General features: G+C 34.2%; 3 protein-coding genes and 5 long non-coding RNA genes across 11 annotated transcripts; 4 read left to right on the forward strand and 4 right to left on the reverse strand.

The window, feature by feature from the left end:
- Positions 1-507: 507 nt before the first annotated feature.
- LOC124456206 (probable ATP-dependent DNA helicase HFM1) lies at positions 508-2,133 on the reverse strand. Its single transcript, XM_047006699.1, has 4 exons — positions 1,928-2,133; positions 1,644-1,808; positions 1,369-1,415; positions 508-933 (listed from the first exon to the last, which is right to left on the reverse strand). Exons 1-4 carry the CDS (start codon positions 1,991-1,993, stop codon positions 813-815), a joined length of 399 nt encoding a protein of 132 aa, XP_046862655.1. The 5' UTR covers positions 1,994-2,133; the 3' UTR covers positions 508-812.
- Positions 2,134-5,128: 2,995 nt separating this feature from the next.
- Positions 5,129-7,351, forward strand: LOC124456211. Of its 3 annotated transcripts, XM_047006700.1 has the most exons (7): positions 5,129-5,268; positions 5,346-5,411; positions 5,592-5,669; positions 5,892-6,014; positions 6,127-6,268; positions 6,338-6,439; positions 6,861-7,351. In XM_047006700.1, exons 1-7 carry the CDS (start codon positions 5,134-5,136, stop codon positions 6,941-6,943), a joined length of 729 nt encoding a protein of 242 aa, XP_046862656.1. In that variant the 5' UTR covers positions 5,129-5,133; the 3' UTR covers positions 6,944-7,351. The 3 variants fall into 3 exon arrangements, with proteins under 3 accessions (XP_046862656.1, XP_046862658.1, XP_046862657.1); XM_047006702.1 differs by lacking the exon at positions 6,338-6,439; XM_047006701.1 differs by lacking the exon at positions 5,592-5,669.
- Positions 7,352-9,450: 2,099 nt separating this feature from the next.
- On the forward strand, positions 9,451-10,379 carry LOC124456209. The gene is made up of 3 exons (XR_006952167.1): positions 9,451-9,541; positions 9,712-9,834; positions 9,946-10,379. It is a non-coding gene; the product is annotated as an uncharacterized LOC124456209 (long non-coding RNA).
- On the reverse strand, positions 10,030-11,060 carry LOC124456210. Its single transcript, XR_006952168.1, has 3 exons — positions 10,925-11,060; positions 10,742-10,817; positions 10,030-10,664 (listed from the first exon to the last, which is right to left on the reverse strand). It is a non-coding gene; the product is annotated as an uncharacterized LOC124456210 (long non-coding RNA).
- Positions 11,061-11,155: 95 nt separating this feature from the next.
- LOC124456180 lies at positions 11,156-12,562 on the reverse strand. Its single transcript, XM_047006682.1, has 7 exons — positions 12,384-12,562; positions 12,208-12,280; positions 12,000-12,075; positions 11,700-11,726; positions 11,512-11,610; positions 11,385-11,415; positions 11,156-11,218 (listed from the first exon to the last, which is right to left on the reverse strand). Exons 1-7 carry the CDS (start codon positions 12,522-12,524, stop codon positions 11,156-11,158), a joined length of 510 nt encoding a protein of 169 aa, XP_046862638.1. The 5' UTR covers positions 12,525-12,562.
- A 95-nt stretch (positions 12,563-12,657) lies between these two features.
- Positions 12,658-13,219, reverse strand: LOC124456213. The gene is made up of 3 exons (XR_006952169.1): positions 13,094-13,219; positions 12,862-13,002; positions 12,658-12,726 (listed from the first exon to the last, which is right to left on the reverse strand). It is a non-coding gene; the product is annotated as an uncharacterized LOC124456213 (long non-coding RNA).
- A 1,198-nt stretch (positions 13,220-14,417) lies between these two features.
- LOC124456195 lies at positions 14,418-17,153 on the forward strand. 2 transcript variants are annotated; one of them, XR_006952157.1, is made up of 5 exons: positions 14,418-14,600; positions 15,434-15,863; positions 15,933-15,958; positions 16,035-16,244; positions 17,120-17,153. It is a non-coding gene; the product is annotated as an uncharacterized LOC124456195 (long non-coding RNA). The 2 variants fall into 2 exon arrangements; XR_006952156.1 differs by having other exon boundaries at positions 15,434-16,244.
- A 59-nt stretch (positions 17,154-17,212) lies between these two features.
- LOC124456196 lies at positions 17,213-19,889 on the forward strand. The gene is made up of 3 exons (XR_006952158.1): positions 17,213-17,293; positions 18,262-18,480; positions 19,857-19,889. It is a non-coding gene; the product is annotated as an uncharacterized LOC124456196 (long non-coding RNA).
- The last annotated feature ends 3 nt before the right edge of the window (positions 19,890-19,892 follow it).

Below are 19,892 nucleotides of genomic sequence, written 5' to 3' on the forward strand. Positions count from 1 at the left end.
ACGTGAATCAAATTAGGACTTTTGATTGGGCGCTGGCCGGCAAGAACAGCTGTTACGTTTTCATTCATGCTTCGTGCAATATGAGTGATTGTGAGAAGTTAGCATTTGATTGGGTGATCAGTAAACGTTGGTCTACAATTTGAAATTTTGCACTAGGATGGGATGAAAAAAAGCCCTTTTAATTACAAGCAAATGATACAACTTTGTAACGAGCATTTGAAGCGGGCGTTTTTACGGATAAAATTGATACAATTAGATCTAAACTAACGTGCGTGGTATAAAATAAGGTGATTATTCACACTCCTTTTGGATTAAGATTGCATATTGCCATTGTCGAATACATCGGTTTTAAGGGAAAATTGTAAATAAACCGAAGTTTTATAAAACTGAAATGTTATGAACAAGTTGTGGTATGTTTATGGCTATATAATGTCTTTGGAATTAAACTTTACCGTGCATACCGCATGGTAAGACGGCATGTTTAAATATTGATCACAAGACGGGAAATGATGAGGTTTTAATGTATATTTTGACAACTTTTGTTCCATAGAACAAAGTGCAACACTCAAAAATCTTATAATTACAACAAAGATTATCATTTCTATATTTCGCTTGCTGAGTATCAAGGTTTTTCAGCGAAGTGTTTAAGTTGAATGTCGATCACCTACCTATTGTGGTATTGTTTTAAATATGTGGATGAAAATATCAAATTTCCCTGCATGTTGTCAATAAGATATTGATTTTTCATTAATATAGTTATTAATGTTTCAATAAAACGTGAAGGTTTATTCGTTATCTCGCACTACGTACACTTATACTATAATGAACAAACACACGAATGAAAGATCAAATCGAAAGTTGGTGATGTTGTTTTTACACGGATAGCCTATTACAACTTTGCGTAGTTTTACTGGCCGATAGCTGTCGTCCATACTAGAAATGAATGAGATGAATTATTAATTATTAATTATTAATTATTAATTATTAATTACTAATTATTTTCATTATTTTATAACACGAGTAGGTTTTTTTCACAAGAAAAGCTCAGAAATGGAAACTTAATTGGTAGCTACATTGTTTTGCTTATCAAAAGGAATCTTGTGTCAAAACTTTAGACTTTGTATGTATGGAAAACATTTCTTGGAGCTTGTTTGTCGATAGTAATTTGAAATTTAATGTTCAATTCCTATATTACGCATATAAAATAGGCAAACTGTGCTAAATATAGGATGAAGCACTCTTCTCTAGCGTGTTTATCAACCTGTAATTAAAGTAAGAGCCGTACATTATTCTAGTTGAGTGTTTGGATGAAATTAATAAGTATTCGAATTCCCATTTCGATCTAATACTCTTATGAAGTTGCAATACCTGTATGTTGCTGTCGGATCATCGTCTGTTTCAAGCCATTTTCCTATCTGAAAGGAAAAACATAATGTATTGAACATAATGTCTTTAGTCAAGCTCTCAACCCATATACGAAACTAAAACGCTAATTGGGGAGGTATGTGTATTTATATAATTAGTTATGCCCTGCTGATTGCTTTAGAAAGCTAATTTTCTTTCAATTACTTTCAATATATCAATATACACTCCTTTAATTAACGTTATAATTTCGCCCCTGCTCAAACCACGATGTTACTCACGTCATTAGCATTAGGTATGGTGGCTGATACGGCCAGGAATCTTATATTTGTTCCGAAAATTTCTTTTCGATGACAGATTCGACTTTCTGTAGTCTTGACCGTTTTCATTCTGCTTATTACTGCTTCCATTGTTGGTCCACGTGACTCGTCGTTCAGTAAATGCACCTGGTTATTTTTTTATATAAAAAAGATTGCAAGTTATTTGTTTGATGTACATGTACTGGTATACCATGTTTAGTAGCTACCATTATTATAAAGTTAGTCACAGCTAGTGAGCTAGATACCTCGTCAACGAGAAATAATCGTACAGCTTGCACCAGAGCTTTGTTATTTTTCCATTTCCTTGTCATACTGTCCCATTTTTCCTGGAAAAAAATTTCATCATACCCAGGTCTAGCAATCTATAGAGAAACGGGCACTCATGACTTACAAACATGCACTACCTTTTTGGTTTCGCTACGTAGATGACACAATCACAGCACTACATGCAGACGAGATTGATGACTTCCATACTCACATCAACAAACAGAACAGCCACATACAATTTACCAAAGATGTCGAAGAAAACGGAACTCTTCCTTTTCTCGACTGTTTGGTAAAACATGACAATCAAAAAACTAGGAACAACAGTTTATCGCAAGCTAACACATACTGACCGACTACTAGACCAATCACCTTACAACCCTACATCACACAAAGCCACCACAATCAGAACATTAACAAGACGTGCACAAATCATATGTGATTTACCGGACGCTCTACAAAACGAAAACAACTATCTCAAACGTGTTTTTGACAAAAAACAACTATAACTCTGACTTTATCAAACGCAACACTTACAAACCCAACGAACCCAACGAAACGAACAACTCAGTGACAACAGCAACGATACCTTACATCAAAGGTACGTCTGAGACTATCTCGCGTATCTTACGACCATACAACATACGTGTCGCACATAAACCAATCACAACATTACGACAAGTACTAACGAACATAAAGGACAAAGAACAACCCAACGAACGACAAGGTGCAGTTTACAAAATAAACTGCTCCGACTGCCACGCCTCCTATATCGGGGAAACTGGCAGGAACTTAAACATAAGACTTACTGAGCACAAACGAGCTACTAAGAAACAAGACAAAACTAATCACATTGCCGAACATCACCGAATCACAAAGCACAACATTGACTGGGACTCGGCAAAATGCATCACTTACAGTACTGACTATAGACAACGGCTTACATTAGAAAGTTGGTATACCAACTTGGAACAAACCCCCCTGAACAGATCACAGCAATTACCGGCACCTTACAAACGACTTATTCACAATACAAACAAACGATCAACTAAAAACATTACACTTCAAACTAATTCACAATGACAATACACAATTGACACCCACACACTACAACTAAAAACGTCAAAACACAACACAACTGAAAATAAAATATTTCACTTCACACTAATCCACAATGACAATACACATTTCCTGCACATTTCCTGTACACACAATACAATGACGTAAGAACCAGACAACAAATACGGCTAGCCTGACGATGACTCTGAAGATGACTACCGCTAAGGTTGTCGAAACGTCAGTCAACAACAACAAAAACAGTCCTTCTCAGGACTTTATTAACCTGGACGATCATCATTTACAAACATACTCAGGTCTAGTTGTGGTGGGTCAAGATTATGTTTCAGTACTACTTAAATGAATTATGTTACTAAAAGCATTCGTTTGAAAGCTGACCGGCGTCATCATGACAATAGGGAGTCTTAGCAGAGCCTACGAGTACGACTCAGTGAACTCCATATATATATATATCTGGAATGATAACGACAATACATTTTATAGATATAAAATTGAAGCCAAAGTCCTAGTCTCTTGCGTGGTTTGTACGTCAGTTCCAGTCCTTCAAAGTTGAATACTCACGCGGTTTGTACGTCAGTTTCATTCCCCTGAGTGCCAAACATACACGGCCAATATAAATTTGAATACAAATTGCAAAAGCATAAACATATAAACAACATCACGACAAACAACACACGAGGCCAACTCTATGCAAAAAGTTATTTTTTACAGCTGAAACTTAACTACAGTGAGTTCGTTGTAACTTACAACTTGTAACGAGGAAAAGACAACTGAAAATTACACTGTATGCTAATTGCACTGTATGCTAATTACACTGTATTTGTCTTTTTTGTCATTTCAGTGGATTTAAAGATCTGTTTTTCCGAATGAAAAGAAACTTGAATATCCAGTTTCATAAAAAATATGGAGTCCATAACTCGCATTTTTACTTTTTACAGAGCGATTGTATTTTTCATCGATTTTGATAGTGCTTGAAACTTTAAATACTAAATGGTTGTCATCTCGATATCAATAATTGAATATCCTTAAAGACTTTTATATGTTTTAAAGGAAAACGGCAGCGTAAGAGCAGATCGACTAAGTTCACCTCATCTTGCTTCTCGATTTATCACTTCGATTCACTTTCCGTGAACCTTTTCATTCCAAAAATTTCGTTATTTTTACGCTCTGATCAAGATCCGAACTCTACCATTACCAAGGAACAAATGATTTAAAAAAATTAAAATGAACACGCGAGAGACTAGAGCCTGACGTGTGATGACGAATGATGACAACAAATATTTTTTGGCTTCAATTTTTGGCTAAGGTTATCATCATTGAGTTCTATAATAACTGGAGCGGCTAACTTTACTGGGGCGAGGTCGCCAAAAAAATGGCGGCCAACGGACGTATTTCCGCTGAAATGATCGCTTTGCAGAAAAATAATATTCTCGACCTCCCCCTGTTGTCTATAGTAAATTATAAAGAATTTTTCATAAACAAACACGATATCACAGAATATGGATATCGTTAGTTACATATTCTGTGACTATTCTTTTTTGGCATTTCTTTTATAATGTCAACACTTCAATCGTTCAATTGTTGGATGTCGTAGTTTCCACAAAAAGGTACATATCGCTTCCCACAGGTGAGGTAGTTGTTTGTTTTGTTAGTCCGTCAACGATTGAAAAGCAATTATACATGCACTTGAAAAGCCATAAAATACATATTAAAGATCGTATTTTTTAAGACTGACTTGAACGCCAAATATACTGATGTTTTCCTGTTTTTGTCTATAAAATTCTGCATACTTTTCTGTCATTTGTTAATGCATGAAATCGTAAATTTACCTATCTATTTGCAAAATAGTTCCCTAAAGCAAAAAGACCCTGCACACATTTTGCTCTGTGAAACGTATCAAAAAGAAATGATCAGCCCCAACAGTACCCATGATTTGGAGCAGAGCTTGTTATGTTCTATTTGCTGACAACATGCAGGGAAGACCAAGGAGTAAAGATGACTGGAAGATGTTATTGACCAGCCAGAGTCTTAAAAAAATGATAATGCTGTAAAGATATTCAGAGTTATTTGCCTTATCCAGAGTTATTTAATTTGATCATGGTCAAATTCTATGGATGGAGACAATGGATTCACTAATGATGCCCCTGATGCTTTGAAGTTAAAGTTCACAGTGTGTCATATGAAGTTTAGCAGTGTGTCATATGAATCTCAATTTTTTGAACAAGAAAATGAATTTGGGGATTTGGTAAGTTTACATATATTGTAAAACTATGTAGATATAAAAATACGCTATGTTTATGGTTTTTTTTCATTTATATGTAGAATGAACAAAGTGAAGATATTGCTGAAAATTATGACAAGCACCAAGAGTTAACCACCAAAACACAGGTTTTTAATGTACATATTGATATTGTTTCTCATGAAAAGTCATTGGAAATGGTTATATGTAGGACTGCTTTCACTAGAAAAACTAAAAATTTTGAAGTAATTTAAAGAAGGCAAGCATTATTTCAACACTTATTAAAAGTATGTACACATTTTAAATTAAATAATGGTCTTTATTTGTAGGATTCTGAAGATATCTTTACCAAGCAATCTATCTCTATTATTACAGAGGAATCTAAACAACCATGTCAACGTAGTCAAGTAGTTCTCACTTATACAGTTATACTTTATACTGTTTACCACTAGTCATGTTTTTAATGTGTTATAAATTGACAATATGCTTGTTGATTGCTTATGCATGAGACACTGTGTAGCAAAACTTTATTAACATCTCAGAAATGTGCTCAACAAACATAAAAATATATTACAATAGGTATTTTGAAACAGTGAACATTAATAATTACTGTATACTTGCTCTTTCAGAGTCATTTGTCACCCACTGGCCACTATACTGGGTTATTGTTACAGTTTGACTTTGCATCAAATGTATCACGTCAGCAATCCTTTGTTGTTCATGATTATAATGCAAACAAAAGAACAATTATGGTGATGTCAAATTTTATTTCCATAATTTCAATGTTGGGTATATACCCAACTAAATGATATTACTCAATACTCTTTTTTTAGTGCTATAATCTGCATGTATTTTTTTCTTCAGCATAATTCATTTGTAATTGTTCTTCGATATCCCCACCTATTGCTTGATGGCTATGGTTGGATATTGTGCTGCTCATGTGATGCAAATAGAAAGCAATTTGTTGAATCCCTACCTAATAATATACAATTAGATCCTCAAAAAGGTATGTAAAATAGATGTTACTGAAATGAAATTATTAAAACAGGCCAAACAACATTTTTATACTTGTCAGATATACCATATCCCAGTTGCATACACGTATTAGCAATGGAAAATTATCTGGTTGTGTATGATAGAAAGTTTGGTATTGAAGCCAAAGATTTTATTGAAAAAAGTAAGTGTTGTGTGTTACTCTTTCAGGATATAAGGTGTCTGAACAGCTTCACCAAATTTTGACTTACACTTACATACTATTTGTTTGAAGACCCTTGTCAAAGATGTGAGAACTTGTTACATATTAATCTGACATTGCATGAAGTGAATGTCTCAAATTTGTATTTAGCTTATTTTTTCAATGTAAAGTTCTTCATGTGGTATGGGAGGAAATGTCTTCATCCTTAAATATCAGTTTATTGTACATTTCAAACCCTTGTGAAGTCATCCTTCTGTGTTTTTACAAGACCCTTGTTCGACATTGTTCTTATTACATGTGGACGTTAACCAGCACAGCTTTTACAAGCAAAAATATTGTTAAAACTTGTGAATGATTATTTACACAACATATTTATCTCATCCAATTTCTTTTATGAATGCAGAATCCACATCCATGATGCAGTCTGTTTTCAGTGATCATTCCTACCATGAGATGCGACCTGAAGAAGTATATTTTGTTATGTGAAAATAACTTTTTTGTACAAATACACATATAGTTTCTCAACCTTCTAATACCCCACAATTTGTTACCATACATCCTGTGCCTAAGTTCAGGAGCTTCTATATAGCTATTAGGGTGATAGCCAACAGGGCAAATTGAATTTATTTATGACTATTGAGGTATACACATTCATACTCAAATACATACATAGCCACATACCTACAGTACATACATTAAGTAGTATAAACTAAATGTATGATAAAAATAGTAAAGTCATATTCACCATTTGCTTTACGTGCCTGATATATATATTAAAGTGCACATACAGCCTTTCCAAATTCGTTGAACTTTTAAGGTTTAGACTGTGGAAAATATGATTTCGAAGAAAATTTCGTAAAAAAAATAAAAACAAAGTTTTTTTGGCGGTTTGAATTAGCTTGCTTTTGAGAAATTTCCGCGCCTCTGAGGGGACTTAAGACGAGAGGTTTGTGACGTCATTTTAGGAACGTATGAATGCGCTGCATACAAAACAACACAGTGTGAAATAACAATTCTTTATATATTGCTTTGAAATTAATATAAAAATTGTACGAAACATGTCGACATCCGCTTCTGAGTCGAGTACAACAACAACAGCGGAAAATATTGAATTGAACAGTCGGGAATTCGATTTAGAAGACGAAGATCAATCGTCATCAAATGCACTCCTAAAACCGATGGCGATTTTGAGTACGGCCAAGCTGCAGCATATGAAAACGAACCACTTGCTGATGATGAGTGGTTAGAAAACTATAATAGAGAGACAGAAGAACAAAGACGCCAACAGAAGAGCGCGAACGCAGAATGCAAAATGAAGTTCCTCTTGATTCTTGGTAAGAAAAGTTGGAAAATTTGTTTATTTATTGTTGCCGAAGATTTGGACAGATAACTTTCTTTGGTGCAATTGTGGTAACTGCCGTGTTCCTCTCTTGGTTAATCCAAAAGAATGTAGATGTTGCCACGAAATTATCAATTGCAAGATTGAAATGCAAGATCATTTGGTGGTATCCAAATTAGGAAGGCAGCCAAAATGCATCACAGAGCATCCAGCAGGTTCAGTGGATTGCTGTAAAACCAGTGAATAGTCCATGGGGGGTTTGTACTTTTGTGTATTCAAAAGTAACGCCGCCCCAGCCCGAGTTAAAATGTTGCAGCTGCTCGTCATATCATTGCATTCATGTGACAACCCTTGCAATAGCCATGCAAATCGTTAAAGAGGATGAAATGGATTCTCCATTGGCACTTTTTAAGTTTTCCTTTGGAATTACACCAGAGATGTGAGACTATTTTGAATTGGCTACACTTAGCAAAGAAAAGGTTTCTTTATTTGAAACAGGTATGCAAGATAATCTGCAATGGTGAACATCCTTTTAGCTTTACATATACTATTTCCTTTATCGGTATGGTATTTAGCACTTTTTATCATTTTGTAAATATTACAATTTAATTATTTTAGGCAATGAGAATGATGCAAGCGATTTTACTGATCTTCCTGAAAAAAATGGTCATAAAATTTTGGCGCCATCTGAAAGTGGTATTTGTTCTTGTGGTGCAGAGTAGGATAAACGTTCTATTCAAGATGAATGGTTGTACGTAGGCGTGTGTTCAGTTGCGTACTTTTATTCAATCCATGATGTGAAGGGTAAGTTCTGATTTGTTATAGGTTTGCTTTGCTTCATAATTATTTGACTTAAATAAATTATTTAGTGTATTGTAGACCTTGCTCCTCTTGTGCTACGAAAAAGCATTATGATGGCATTGAAAACAGGATTGTATGGTTTGGATCATATGCAATATCTCATGCCGTTCTAAAAGATTACATTCGGCTTTTCATAACGTCGAGGTACTTTTTAATGAAAATTTGCCAAAGCATTAGTAGCTACGTTTGTCCATTATTTAATTTTCTCGCCCTATCTCTTTTGAATGTTTTTTCTTTTTTATTCTTGTCAGTTTACCTATGTACAAATATTATGTTATGTATGTACAAAGGCAAGTGTCTTCGGGTAATTTTAATTTCCCAAAGGAAACAACTTACTAAGTTTTGTCTCGCTATCATTGCCATGATACGGTAAGCATCATTTCATTTTCAGCTGTAAAATATGAATATTCCATTGAGATAGTGATCGCTTGTTTTATTAAGTTATTGAATTTTCTCTTGTTAAGGTTGCTTAATATTGATTTTGACAATGGGTTTTGTGAATTATGTGGAAGAATTCCCCAAAAGGTGGTGATGGATGGAACAACTCTTGGAATACAGAAAACTTTCTTACCAAATAATTTAAGAGAGTCTGATACTGGATTGCTAGATGGAAGATAAGTATTTTTGAAGTTTATCTGTAATATATAGTATATACAGGTCTGCTAATTAGTAAATACGAGTGTTCATCTACGTATCAGAAAGCATTTTATACATGATGGTGACTTCTCTCACTTTGTTTTTGTACACAGCTTATAGTTATAAAAATAACAACCTGTTTTCTTTTGTCCAATACTAGGTTTGAAATGCGCAATTTCATCAACAGGCGAGAGATCACGAATCACCAAACATCCCATTTACCATTTTACGAACACGTTTTCCTGATGGTAAGTTACGTATGTGTGTACCTTTTATGGTGCTACAAACAGAGTATTATCAGTGAATCGGACAGATTGCGTGACGGTTTAGTCGCCTGACAGAGTTGTAACATAACCGAATGTGCAGTAACATAACCGAATGTGCCTGATGATATGCTTATGTATTTTTATTTCTTTAGCGCCAGAGTTGGTCATTTACGATAATGCCTGCAGATTGCACTAGTATTGTTTGAACCGAGATCCAGCATTTTTTAAGAAAACAAAATTTGTTGTTGATAAGTTTCATTGGAAAAATCATTCAGGTAAACTGCCATACTCTTCCTATTTTACTTGAAGCGAACTTATTGATCCAAAAATGGCCGTTTTTATGTTTTCACAAAATTTGTTGATTTATAACCGTCCTTTATGTGTAGGATGCTGCGAAGGATATAACATGAAATTGTACCCCATGCTCAATATGTACAATAGCCAAGCTGCTGAACAGTGCAATTCGTGTATTAAGCCTCTTGCCTCCATGGTTTCTTACATGGAATACGATAACTTTTTTCTTTTCACAAAACTCCATATTTGGCACAGGAATATGTTACGCATTGTTAAATACAATCCTGAGAGAGAAATAGCCTACAAAGACTATTTTCTCACTCTTAGTCGCGTTATTCATTAGTAACGCGTTATAGTTTCGTTTTCGAAAAATTTAAACTTGTTTTTATGAATAGTTTTATCTGTACAAAATATTACTTCATAGTTACCCATATAGTTTCTGCAAAAGTAACAATTATATGTAACGTCGTTACTTGTAAAAAAATTATTTACATCACTTGTTATAAATATAAGAATGTTATTTATACGCACCAGCTTTAAACTTAAATTCTGCTTCATTACAAATTGCTTCGCTAAATGGCAAAGCTTCGAATCAGTTTTTTAAGGTATGGTCTTTTACTATTTACATGGATATCGACAGTATCCAGGACCAATTTCTCCCTATCAAAAACAACACTATCTTTATATGAACAGAGTAAACAAAGTGATTAAGAATCATGATATCTTTTCTCAACTTTACCCCCTCTGTTATTCTTCTCGCAAATTCTGTCACGAATATGCCACAGTCATAACCATTTGCTTGTTGTATCACCTGTCGTCAATAGTTAAGTTATCCCTTTGTGACAATTTAAGCGTGATCTGTTGCCATTGTAAATGATAAGTACTTACGTCGGCATATATAGGTTGGGAAATTTGAGCAATGACTTCTGGCCATCTTTGCTCTTGCCTCACATGCTGAAAATATCTTTTTCACAAGAAAAATGATTACGTGCTAGAAACATTCACTTTGTCAACATTTTAGATACATGATACACTTCATTCTTCAAGTAAATTGTTATGTACGTCATATACCTTCGTATACTGGATGCAACTTCACTTTTTTGCCACCCCATACTGCATAACACATAGAGTCTGCCTGCTCTAATATTGTATGCAATGAGCCACCAATGCAGCCTATATTTTTTAAATGAACATGGAGTTGGCTCATGTTGGCCTTTGCATCATGAAGCAGTAAAAATTTAGTGCTTCCACCCTTACATGTCACATATTGGCACTAGCACACATTCATATTTATTCATTGCTTCAGGTGTGTACATCCCCACTCTTGAAATGAAACATCCTGATAATCTCAGCGGTCTTTCTCCTCTAAAAAGTAGGAAATACAGCGATATTTATTTACACGATTTGTGAGTAGTTTGATAATGTTGAAAGTTGTGAATATTTTACCAAAATTTGCTACTTAAAATACGTACGGAGGTCCATCTATTAACAGTTTCTGTTGAAAAAAATTGCTAAATGCAAAATATTTTGCATTTCTTTTTTCTGCTAATTTACAGTAGTACCTATAAATAAGAATGTAAATGTTTTGACACATTAGCCATGCATTTAGAGTGACTTTCGTCCTTTATTTCAGCTACACCTAGATTTTTGGGTAGTACCTTAACAGAACGTCTACGATGGTGTCGCATACCCAACTGTTATCATTTAGTGTATTCAAATCTCTTTTGTAAATGCTTATACCATCGAAACAAGCAACTCTGGAATCAAAATGAAAACGTGTCAAGAATGAAAGGAGTCATTCTTATTTTCTTTATACGTGTCTAAAATATGTTTTAAAACAAAAAACCTCTCATTTTCTCCATTCCAAGTTCTCCTAGAGAAAAAATAAAAAAATACAAACATCTTAATATACGTATGGCACAAAAGTTTAGAATCACTCAGATTTTTATTTGGTAAGAAATGTTGGGAAAAAACCCTGTAATTTAAACTTTTATGCTGCGTTGGGTGTCGAGTTTGTCGTTTTTCCCATTTTGGCTCCAAGAATGCAAACAGGTCCTTCTTTATTTTACAAAGAGTAAAAGCCACACTGCCTACTACTTGCATAGCTTGGCAAACACACGGTAGATATATTTGAAAAACCTCGTACTTAGGACACCACACCTCCAACGATGCACTAAGTGCCCCAGCAATACACATGAAGTGTGTATCTTTCAAGTCAACATCTATGAAAAGTTAATTGAGCTTTTATCAGAAAGGCATGTTGTATGAAAATTAAGCTTATGATCACTTTATTCAATTTAAAACCGTAGAATTAAATGGTGTGTACGGCGATTAATTAGGTTATTCGATAATACCTTCTTCCAGGAAATTATGAATTTCAGACACAATTTTCTTGCCTGCAGTTTCCGTATTCGTTTGTCTGGTGCGCTATAATAATAATCAAATCTCAGTTTATTTGAATTATTAAGGATAAATCCATATGTGAAATAATGTATTATTAAGTAAATCTTTTAGGTAGAGGAAAAGTCACCTCTAGTGCTAAATGATGTTGATGGGAAATTCCGTACAGGAAGGCATCAAGTTTCAACCTGTCAGGATCCGTACTAAGCGCCTCAAAGATATTTCCTGGCTCACTGGCATCATAGCCTTGAGGCAAACCCATCGCTTCCATCTTACTCGATCTATACAATAAATACGTAATCACAAGTAAAATGTTTTAAAAATAATTAAGTATAAACTTTAAATGTGAACCTTAATACATGAGTTACAGGTTGATGATGACTTTTGGCGGATTGCAACAACTCCTGAGAAATTTCACAATTGTAGCTCATTTTTGCCATCCTGAATCCAGAAACTATACCACATATTTCCCCCTAAAAAGATCCACTGTCGTATGAAAATACTTTGCAAAGGTCTTCCAGAGAAGTAAGAATTACTATATTAATTGCGTATTGTTTATCTTGATACATATAGATCTTAACTTTCGTCATGTGAAAATTCAAATTTACCTTTTCATACATATCTTTGATATTTAGGTCTGCGCTTTCCGTCTAAATTCAGAAATTGCACATAAGATTTGATGGTGAAGAAAAAGATATCTAAATATTAATCTCATTCCTTTTCTTGCATTTTCTTATCGTTGTTGCCATCTGGAAGAATTCCAATCAATTTTAAACATGGTTTAGAAAACATAAATAAATAGACATAAAATAAAAGACATAAATAAATCATTAAGTAAACCTAGTGGAATCTCTTTTCTTGTTGATGGTGAACAAAACGGTATGTGTAACGGCCAAAAAGATGCTTGTTCTGCTTTGGACCAAAAATTTTTAATTCGGGCTACAGGCCATTTGTTTCCTCCCTTAGACCCATACTGGCATACTTTATATTTCTACCACATTCTTCTAAGCACTCTAACACTGTTAGCCATCTCACCACTCGTTTAAACTCAAACAGTGTCTCTAATAAAACGTTTTTACGATCATGGTTATATATGCCAAAAACTGTCATACTTTATATTTCTACCACATTCTTCTAAGCACTCTAACACTGTTAGCCATCTCACCACTCGTTTAAACTCAAACTAACAGTGTCTCTAATAAAACGTTTTTACGACCATGGTTATATATGCCAAACGTTTTTACGACCATGGTTATATATGCCGAAAACTGGCATACTTTATATTTCTACCACATTTTTCTAAACACTTTAACACTGTTAGCCATCTCATCACTCGTTTAAACTTAAACTAACAATATCTCTCTAATAAAACGTTTTTACGACCATGGTTATATATGCCGAAAACTGGCATACTTTATTTTTCTACCACATTTTTCTAAACACTTTAACACTGTTAGCCATCTCATCACTCGTTTAAACTTAAACTAACAATATCTCTCTAATAAAACGTTTTTACGACCATGGTTATATATGCCGAAAACTGGCATACTTTATTTTTCTACCACATTTTTCTAAACACTTTAACACTGTTAGCCATCTCATCACTCGTTTAAACTCAAACTAACAATATCTCTCTAATAAAACGTTTTTACGACCATGGTTATATATGCCAAAAACTGGCATACTTTATATTTCTACCACATTTTTCTAAACACTTTAACACTGTTAGCCATCTCATCACTCGTTTTAACTCAAACTAACAAGGTCTCTCTAAATAAAACGTTTTTACGACCATGGTTATATATGCCAAAAACTGGAATACTTTATATTTCTACCACATTTTTCTAAACACTTTAACACTGTTAGCCATCTCATCACTCGTTTAAACTCAAACTAACAAGGTCTCTGTAATAAAACGTTTTTACGACCATGGTTATATATGCCAAAAACTGGCATACTTTATATTTCTACCACATTTTTCTAAACACTTTAACACTGTTAACATTCTTGTCACTCGTTTAAACTTAAACTATTAATGTCTCTCTAATAAAACTTTTTTACGAGCATGGTTATATATTATTATAATAAGTACACAGAACGCCACTTTTTTCATGTGTCACCAATGCGCAATATCTAGCTAGGAGTATTTCTACTGATTAGTCCAGTTGTCGTTAGGTCAGAGGTAGGCACGTTTTTGGTCAGCGGAGACCCTCATTTTGATGGTTGTATTTGTGGTTGTATATGCCAGAAAATGGATGCGATACATATATCAACTTCATTAGAGCAAGAAGCATTGAAACGGCGAGAAAAGTTAAAAGCATTGAGGGAGAAGAGTGCTGCTGCTGAGGTATACTATTGTCTTAATTGTTTATTTCAACCGTCAGGTTCATCGTATCATTTTTTTGTCAAAGCCAGTTACTGCACTCGCAAAATGACAATCATCAATGTATCTACTTAGCCTATATTCTCAGTATTCTGAAAAGTATGCCTTTTTTTGACGAGATCTTCAGTTTTTTATGATGGCATTATAGTAAATTGCTTTATACTGCGCAGATACACACAATGCAATCAATAGTACTGATCCATCAGTAATCATGAAATTCAATATAAAATTATAAATGTTGGTTTGGTTACGCAATGAATGAATGAATGAAAATCTTTATTTTGACACGCTGGCCTTGTCATTACAAAACGTGTGTTTGCAAGGTTTGCAGAAGCACGGAGGTGATCCGGTTTTGACATTTTGGAAAGCATTTGAAATACTGATGGAAGGTTTGTTGTTAAAAATGTAGAGTATTGTCGTTCTCATTCTGCAGTTGTTGCGTTGCATAGTCCATGGCAACAGGTTTTCTCTAGATTTTCTTGTAATTGATTGTCCCATTTTTACTAGTACTTTGTCATTTGATGCATTCTGACTGTTTTAAAACTGTCTGTGTATACTGCACCCTTCAAATAAGAAAATTTTCACTTTATTTTGTCTCCTGTCATTTCACATATGAAGCTTTACATTCTGCCAGCAGAATTTATGTCAATTTATAGTGGTTGGTCTCTTATCCATCACTAAACTAGCTTGTGCTTGCTTAAAAGCTCTATTTCTTTGTATTTAAAATGATCCAATGATATTTATTAAAATATACTGTATTGTCAATACTTCATAATGGTTGTTACATTGACTTGCAGATCGTCTGTCAGAAGCCATTAGAGAATTTGAATCCATCCATGAAAGTGAAGAAGTTGTCCTGTGTTGTTTGATGGCATTAATTTATGCACATAAAAAAGGCACAATTAATTGACAAGGAAAGTGTACATGAATTGGAAACAAGATTGAAAAAGATTCGAACAAGTGTTGGTGAGAATGCGCTATACTTTGGTGCAATGTTTTTATGGCACACAGGGCATCATGAAAAAGCAAGAGAATATGTTGACAGAATGTTGAAAATGTCCGAAAGAGGTTTTCTTAACATGCCTTTCACATCATAACCACAATTTAACCTGCCTTCTTTCATATGTACATACAGGGAACTATTTTACGTGGATGTATTGATCTTACAAGTACATGAGATTCTGCCATTAAGAAATCCATAAAATATTTTGATGAGGCTTTACAGGGGTATGTTAATGTTTTCTCATAAAGACTTTACAATTTTCAATATTTCAATATAATATTTTCCAACTTCAGAGAATATTGATGCACTGTTTGGTAAGGTATGTAACATACACAAAGTACATAGAAAACATCCATGCCATTTTGTCATGTCATGTTTTTCATTTCTCTTTCAAGGCTACATATCTTGTAAAGAAAAGTAATTTCACTTTGGCGCTGGAATTTTTTAATGAAGTAAGTTGTTTATTGGGAAATATCGATGGAAGTGGAGTCAATAATTCAACCAAGACCTGGTATGATTGTGCAAGGACAAACAATGCAATTGCAAGTGAAGGCATCCACCAGCCCTGTTGCATATGAGAAACTTAAGAATATTCTTCTCAAAGAGTAAGTTTTGCATTGAGAGAAGAGCATTTTTGTGTAATTTTCATTTGTTTTTTTATCATATCAAAATGTACAACAAGTAAATCTCCACGAATGCTTTCATACGAACTAACCATGTATCAGATCTTTTTGTTAACATTATGATACTGAAGCGGAATGCAATAGTTAATTTATACCTGTAAAATTGGCCTGTGTTTTTTACATAGGCGTCGTCAAACGTGTCGCAGCGATTTAGAAGTAAGCACAAAGTTGAATACTGCGTGATATAAAGCGCTCTCAAAGACCAGCGGAGAGTTTTTAAAAATAACTTGCACTTCTAACTTGATTTTGTATCTACGAAAAAGTTATTTCTGTTACCTACTGTCTATGTTTTCCTCACTTTCCTTCCCTACGCTCCTGCATATTATTGTCTACGTATATATTAGCGTATATTTCTATTGAGAAAGCAGTTATCTTATATTTATCTCCATTAACCATGCATTTTCTTTTAAGAAAAGTGCTGGTAATTGAAAAATAGATTGATTGCAAACTATGTAGGTTAATATCATACTGTAGCTACGTACTTTTTGCAATTAAAAAAAAAACAGGTCTTTTTTCCTCATCAACGTTTTCGTTCATGGTGGCTAGATTAGTCTACTGTATGGTAATACTAAAGATGAATATGTTCAGTTGCGTAGCCAGCCTACAGATTAACTTTTATGTGTAAATTTCAGAAGTTTACCATTATTCAATTCTTTGAAATTTGTTGTTCTCACGGTCCCGTGCATAATTGCATAGTGGCAATATTTTATGTTATATATTTCTTTCGTCCGACAAACATTACTGACTATCTAGTTAGATTATTCCATCCATTTGATATATTCATTTGTGTGTTTTAGTGAAGATATCGTTCATGCCTTTCGGAAACAGGAGGAAATTGTCAATGCTGCATCTGCAGAAGTGATCGAGTTCTGAGGAGCAACGAAAGACTCTTTGAGGTTCATAAATTTGTTCGGACTTGGAATAATACCGTGTTAAATTCATGGCGTGGAAGGCCGACGGAAGTTATTGAGGTACGTTCATATCATGTTAGGACATGTTGAACATGATTGTGACAAGATTTCTTTGCATGATATAAGGTGTATAACAATACGTATATTAAATGAAGATATGATCTTCGCATGAGACAATTGCTTAAATTGTCCAACAAAGTGCGAAGATCATATCTTCATTTAATTTCAAACACCGCACTGCATAAAACATTCATATGACATTCATTTCACGAGAAAACATGAGCCCAACAAAATTGACCTGCTCACCACTGTGTGACTTCATAGCTCAGTTGGTCAGATTACTGCACTGGCACCGCAGAGGTCATGGGTTCGATTCCCGTTGAGTCACCTGATTTTTTCAGGTTTATGAGACAATTGCTTAAATTGTCCAACAAAGTGCGAAGATCATATCTTCATTTAATTTCAAACACCGCACTGCATAAAAACATTCAAATACGTATATTACTCACAAATATTAAACCAAAAGTCTTATTATACCTCGAGCATATACCTCAACCTCAGCACACCACCATTTTTGTACCGCGTAAAATTTCAACTTTACTGGATGACGAAAAGTTAAATAGGAAACAGAAAGGAGAAAATGAAATTGTACATAATTATACAGTCCAGCTTCATACAGCCGTTGTCACTGTGACGCTCTTGTCACATCGGCTTTGTCATCTCAGTTTTTGGTCAAGAATATTCGTGTGAAAGCTCAATCCGATCCTCGTCATCTTGTCCAGTGGAGATTATTCGTTATCCACTACAACCTCCCTCCCCTCCCTCACCGCACTGTATTTCAAGTATGCAAGATGTAATATAAATGCCATGTATCATCAATTGAAAATAAGTCTCCAGGGAAGTGTTTTCATCAATATGCTATTAATATGCTTTTAAAAATGATCCAAAATTCATTCAGCAGCCTGTTTGACTGAGAAGCCTGAAGAAACATGGAAATTAACTGACATTTTTCTATGTACATTTTTTAGAAACAACTTAGACAGATTAATACCTGGATGGTAGAATTAGAACTGTTCACGAAGTCATTCTGCACAACTAATGGTTTATTAATGGTTGATTGCCGAAATATCAGAGATAGCATCGTTCCGAAACTTGGTTCCATTTTTCGACAACTTTCCAAGATGGTTGCAAAGGATCTTATGAGGATGTCGAAGAAGTTCATTGACGAGGCTCAACAGCTTGTTAGGGTAATACGTTTTATCAACATGCCATTTTTTCACTGCGGAAGTACTGTTTGCAGTGTAATATTTGATAAAGTTTCCGTTACTCAACATTCAGCAACATTGTAGCAACTTAGCTATAACATCGTGTAAGCCCGTTATCGGAAACATCACAAAAACTTACAATATCACTTATGTAACCCAACGTAGAGCAACATTACATTATACAACATTACGTAACCCAACATACAGCAATATCATAACATCTTAAAATATTACATAACCCAACATTACGCAAAATAGCAGCTTGCAACATCACGTAACTACGCATTTGGCAAAAACTAAGTAATATTAGTAATATTAGAACATTACTCACTAAACAGATCACAACAATTACCGACACCTTACAAACGACTTATTCACAACCTCAAACGAACGAGCAATTTATTTACTTGAGCCTATTCTACGATGACAATACACAATTGATGCCCACACACCGACACATTTCCTCTACACGCAATGACACATGAACTCTGAAGATGACTACCGCTCAGGTTGTTAAAACGTCAGTCAACATCAACACCAGCAGTCCTACTAACCTGGATGATCTACAACTAAAAACACGTAACTAAATAACATTGATAACTAAATAACAAGTTATGACATGCGTAGATGTTCCATGATTCGTTAGTCGCGGAAATTACGTAGCATTTTTAGTAGTTGCGTTGTTAGCCCGCAATGTTTGGTCCTGCTATGTAAATGTTAGATCATTAGCGTTATTTATTTGTTTAGAAATTTATTGTTTTATGCTGAGGAAACATCGAATAAAATATTTTGGTATATTTACACTATTTTAAAACGAAAACGATAAAACAGTATATGTGATGTGATAAGTTTGTCAATACATAGTTATTCCATACAGAGGAGTAACTAGAACGTTAATTGAGGTGTGTGGGGAGGGCATATTCTTATAAAATCCGTTGTGCCTTACTGATTTCTTTTGAACGTGAATTGAATTTCAAAAGAAATCAGTAGAGCACAACTGAATATATGAATATACACCTCCCCCAATTAACATTCTAGTTACACCTCTGATTCCATGACGTGACGTGGTGATGTGAAGGGATACGATAATTTTCTAAGTCTAGGTTAACAAATTTTTTTTTGTTTTAAACTATGTGTATTATATTCGATTGTATAAAGTTTTGTCATTTCATTTAACTTATTGCCCAGTAATATCTCACATCATATTGTGCATAGAAACAAACTGTAATAATAACATAGAAAAAGGATTTAATAATCATAAATAATTCACAAACTTACATAATGTTCAATAACAATACCGTCTATGTATCAGGAGAGGACATCTTGCTCATCTCTGTTTATTGAATGTGTTCTTTTAGTCTGTTGAGCATCAAGCTCGTGTTGTTGGTAAAGGG

Source organism: Xenia sp. Carnegie-2017, unplaced genomic scaffold (assembly GCF_021976095.1).
Source record: "Xenia sp. Carnegie-2017 unplaced genomic scaffold, XeniaSp_v1 HiC_scaffold_43, whole genome shotgun sequence".
In the NCBI taxonomy this organism is placed as follows: Eukaryota; Metazoa; Cnidaria; class Anthozoa; order Malacalcyonacea; family Xeniidae; genus Xenia; species Xenia sp. Carnegie-2017.

Coding starts and splice junctions, on each gene's coding strand:
- LOC124456180 (XM_047006682.1), bottom strand. CDS start 12,524: ATGGAAGCGATGGGTTTGCCTCAAGGCTATGATGCCAGTGAGCCAGGA. Junction 12,281..12,383: donor AACATCATTTAGCACTAGAG/GTGACTTTTCCT, acceptor TTATTATTATAG/CGCACCAGACAAACGAATAC. Junction 11,219..11,384: donor AATTAGCAGAAAAAAGAAAT/GCAAAATATTTT, acceptor CCTACTTTTTAG/AGGAGAAAGACCGCTGAGAT.
- LOC124456211 (XM_047006700.1), top strand. CDS start 5,134: ATGGATGGAGACAATGGATTCACTAATGATGCCCCTGATGCTTTGAAG. Junction 5,412..5,591: donor AGTTAACCACCAAAACACAG/GTTTTTAATGTA, acceptor CTTTATTTGTAG/GATTCTGAAGATATCTTTAC. Junction 5,670..5,891: donor AACCATGTCAACGTAGTCAA/GTAGTTCTCACT, acceptor TTGCTCTTTCAG/AGTCATTTGTCACCCACTGG.
- LOC124456206 (XM_047006699.1), bottom strand. CDS start 1,993: ATGACAAGGAAATGGAAAAATAACAAAGCTCTGGTGCAAGCTGTACGA. Junction 1,809..1,927: donor GATTATTTCTCGTTGACGAG/GTATCTAGCTCA, acceptor AAAAATAACCAG/GTGCATTTACTGAACGACGA. Junction 934..1,368: donor GATCCGACAGCAACATACAG/GTATTGCAACTT, acceptor ATTCATTTCTAG/TATGGACGACAGCTATCGGC.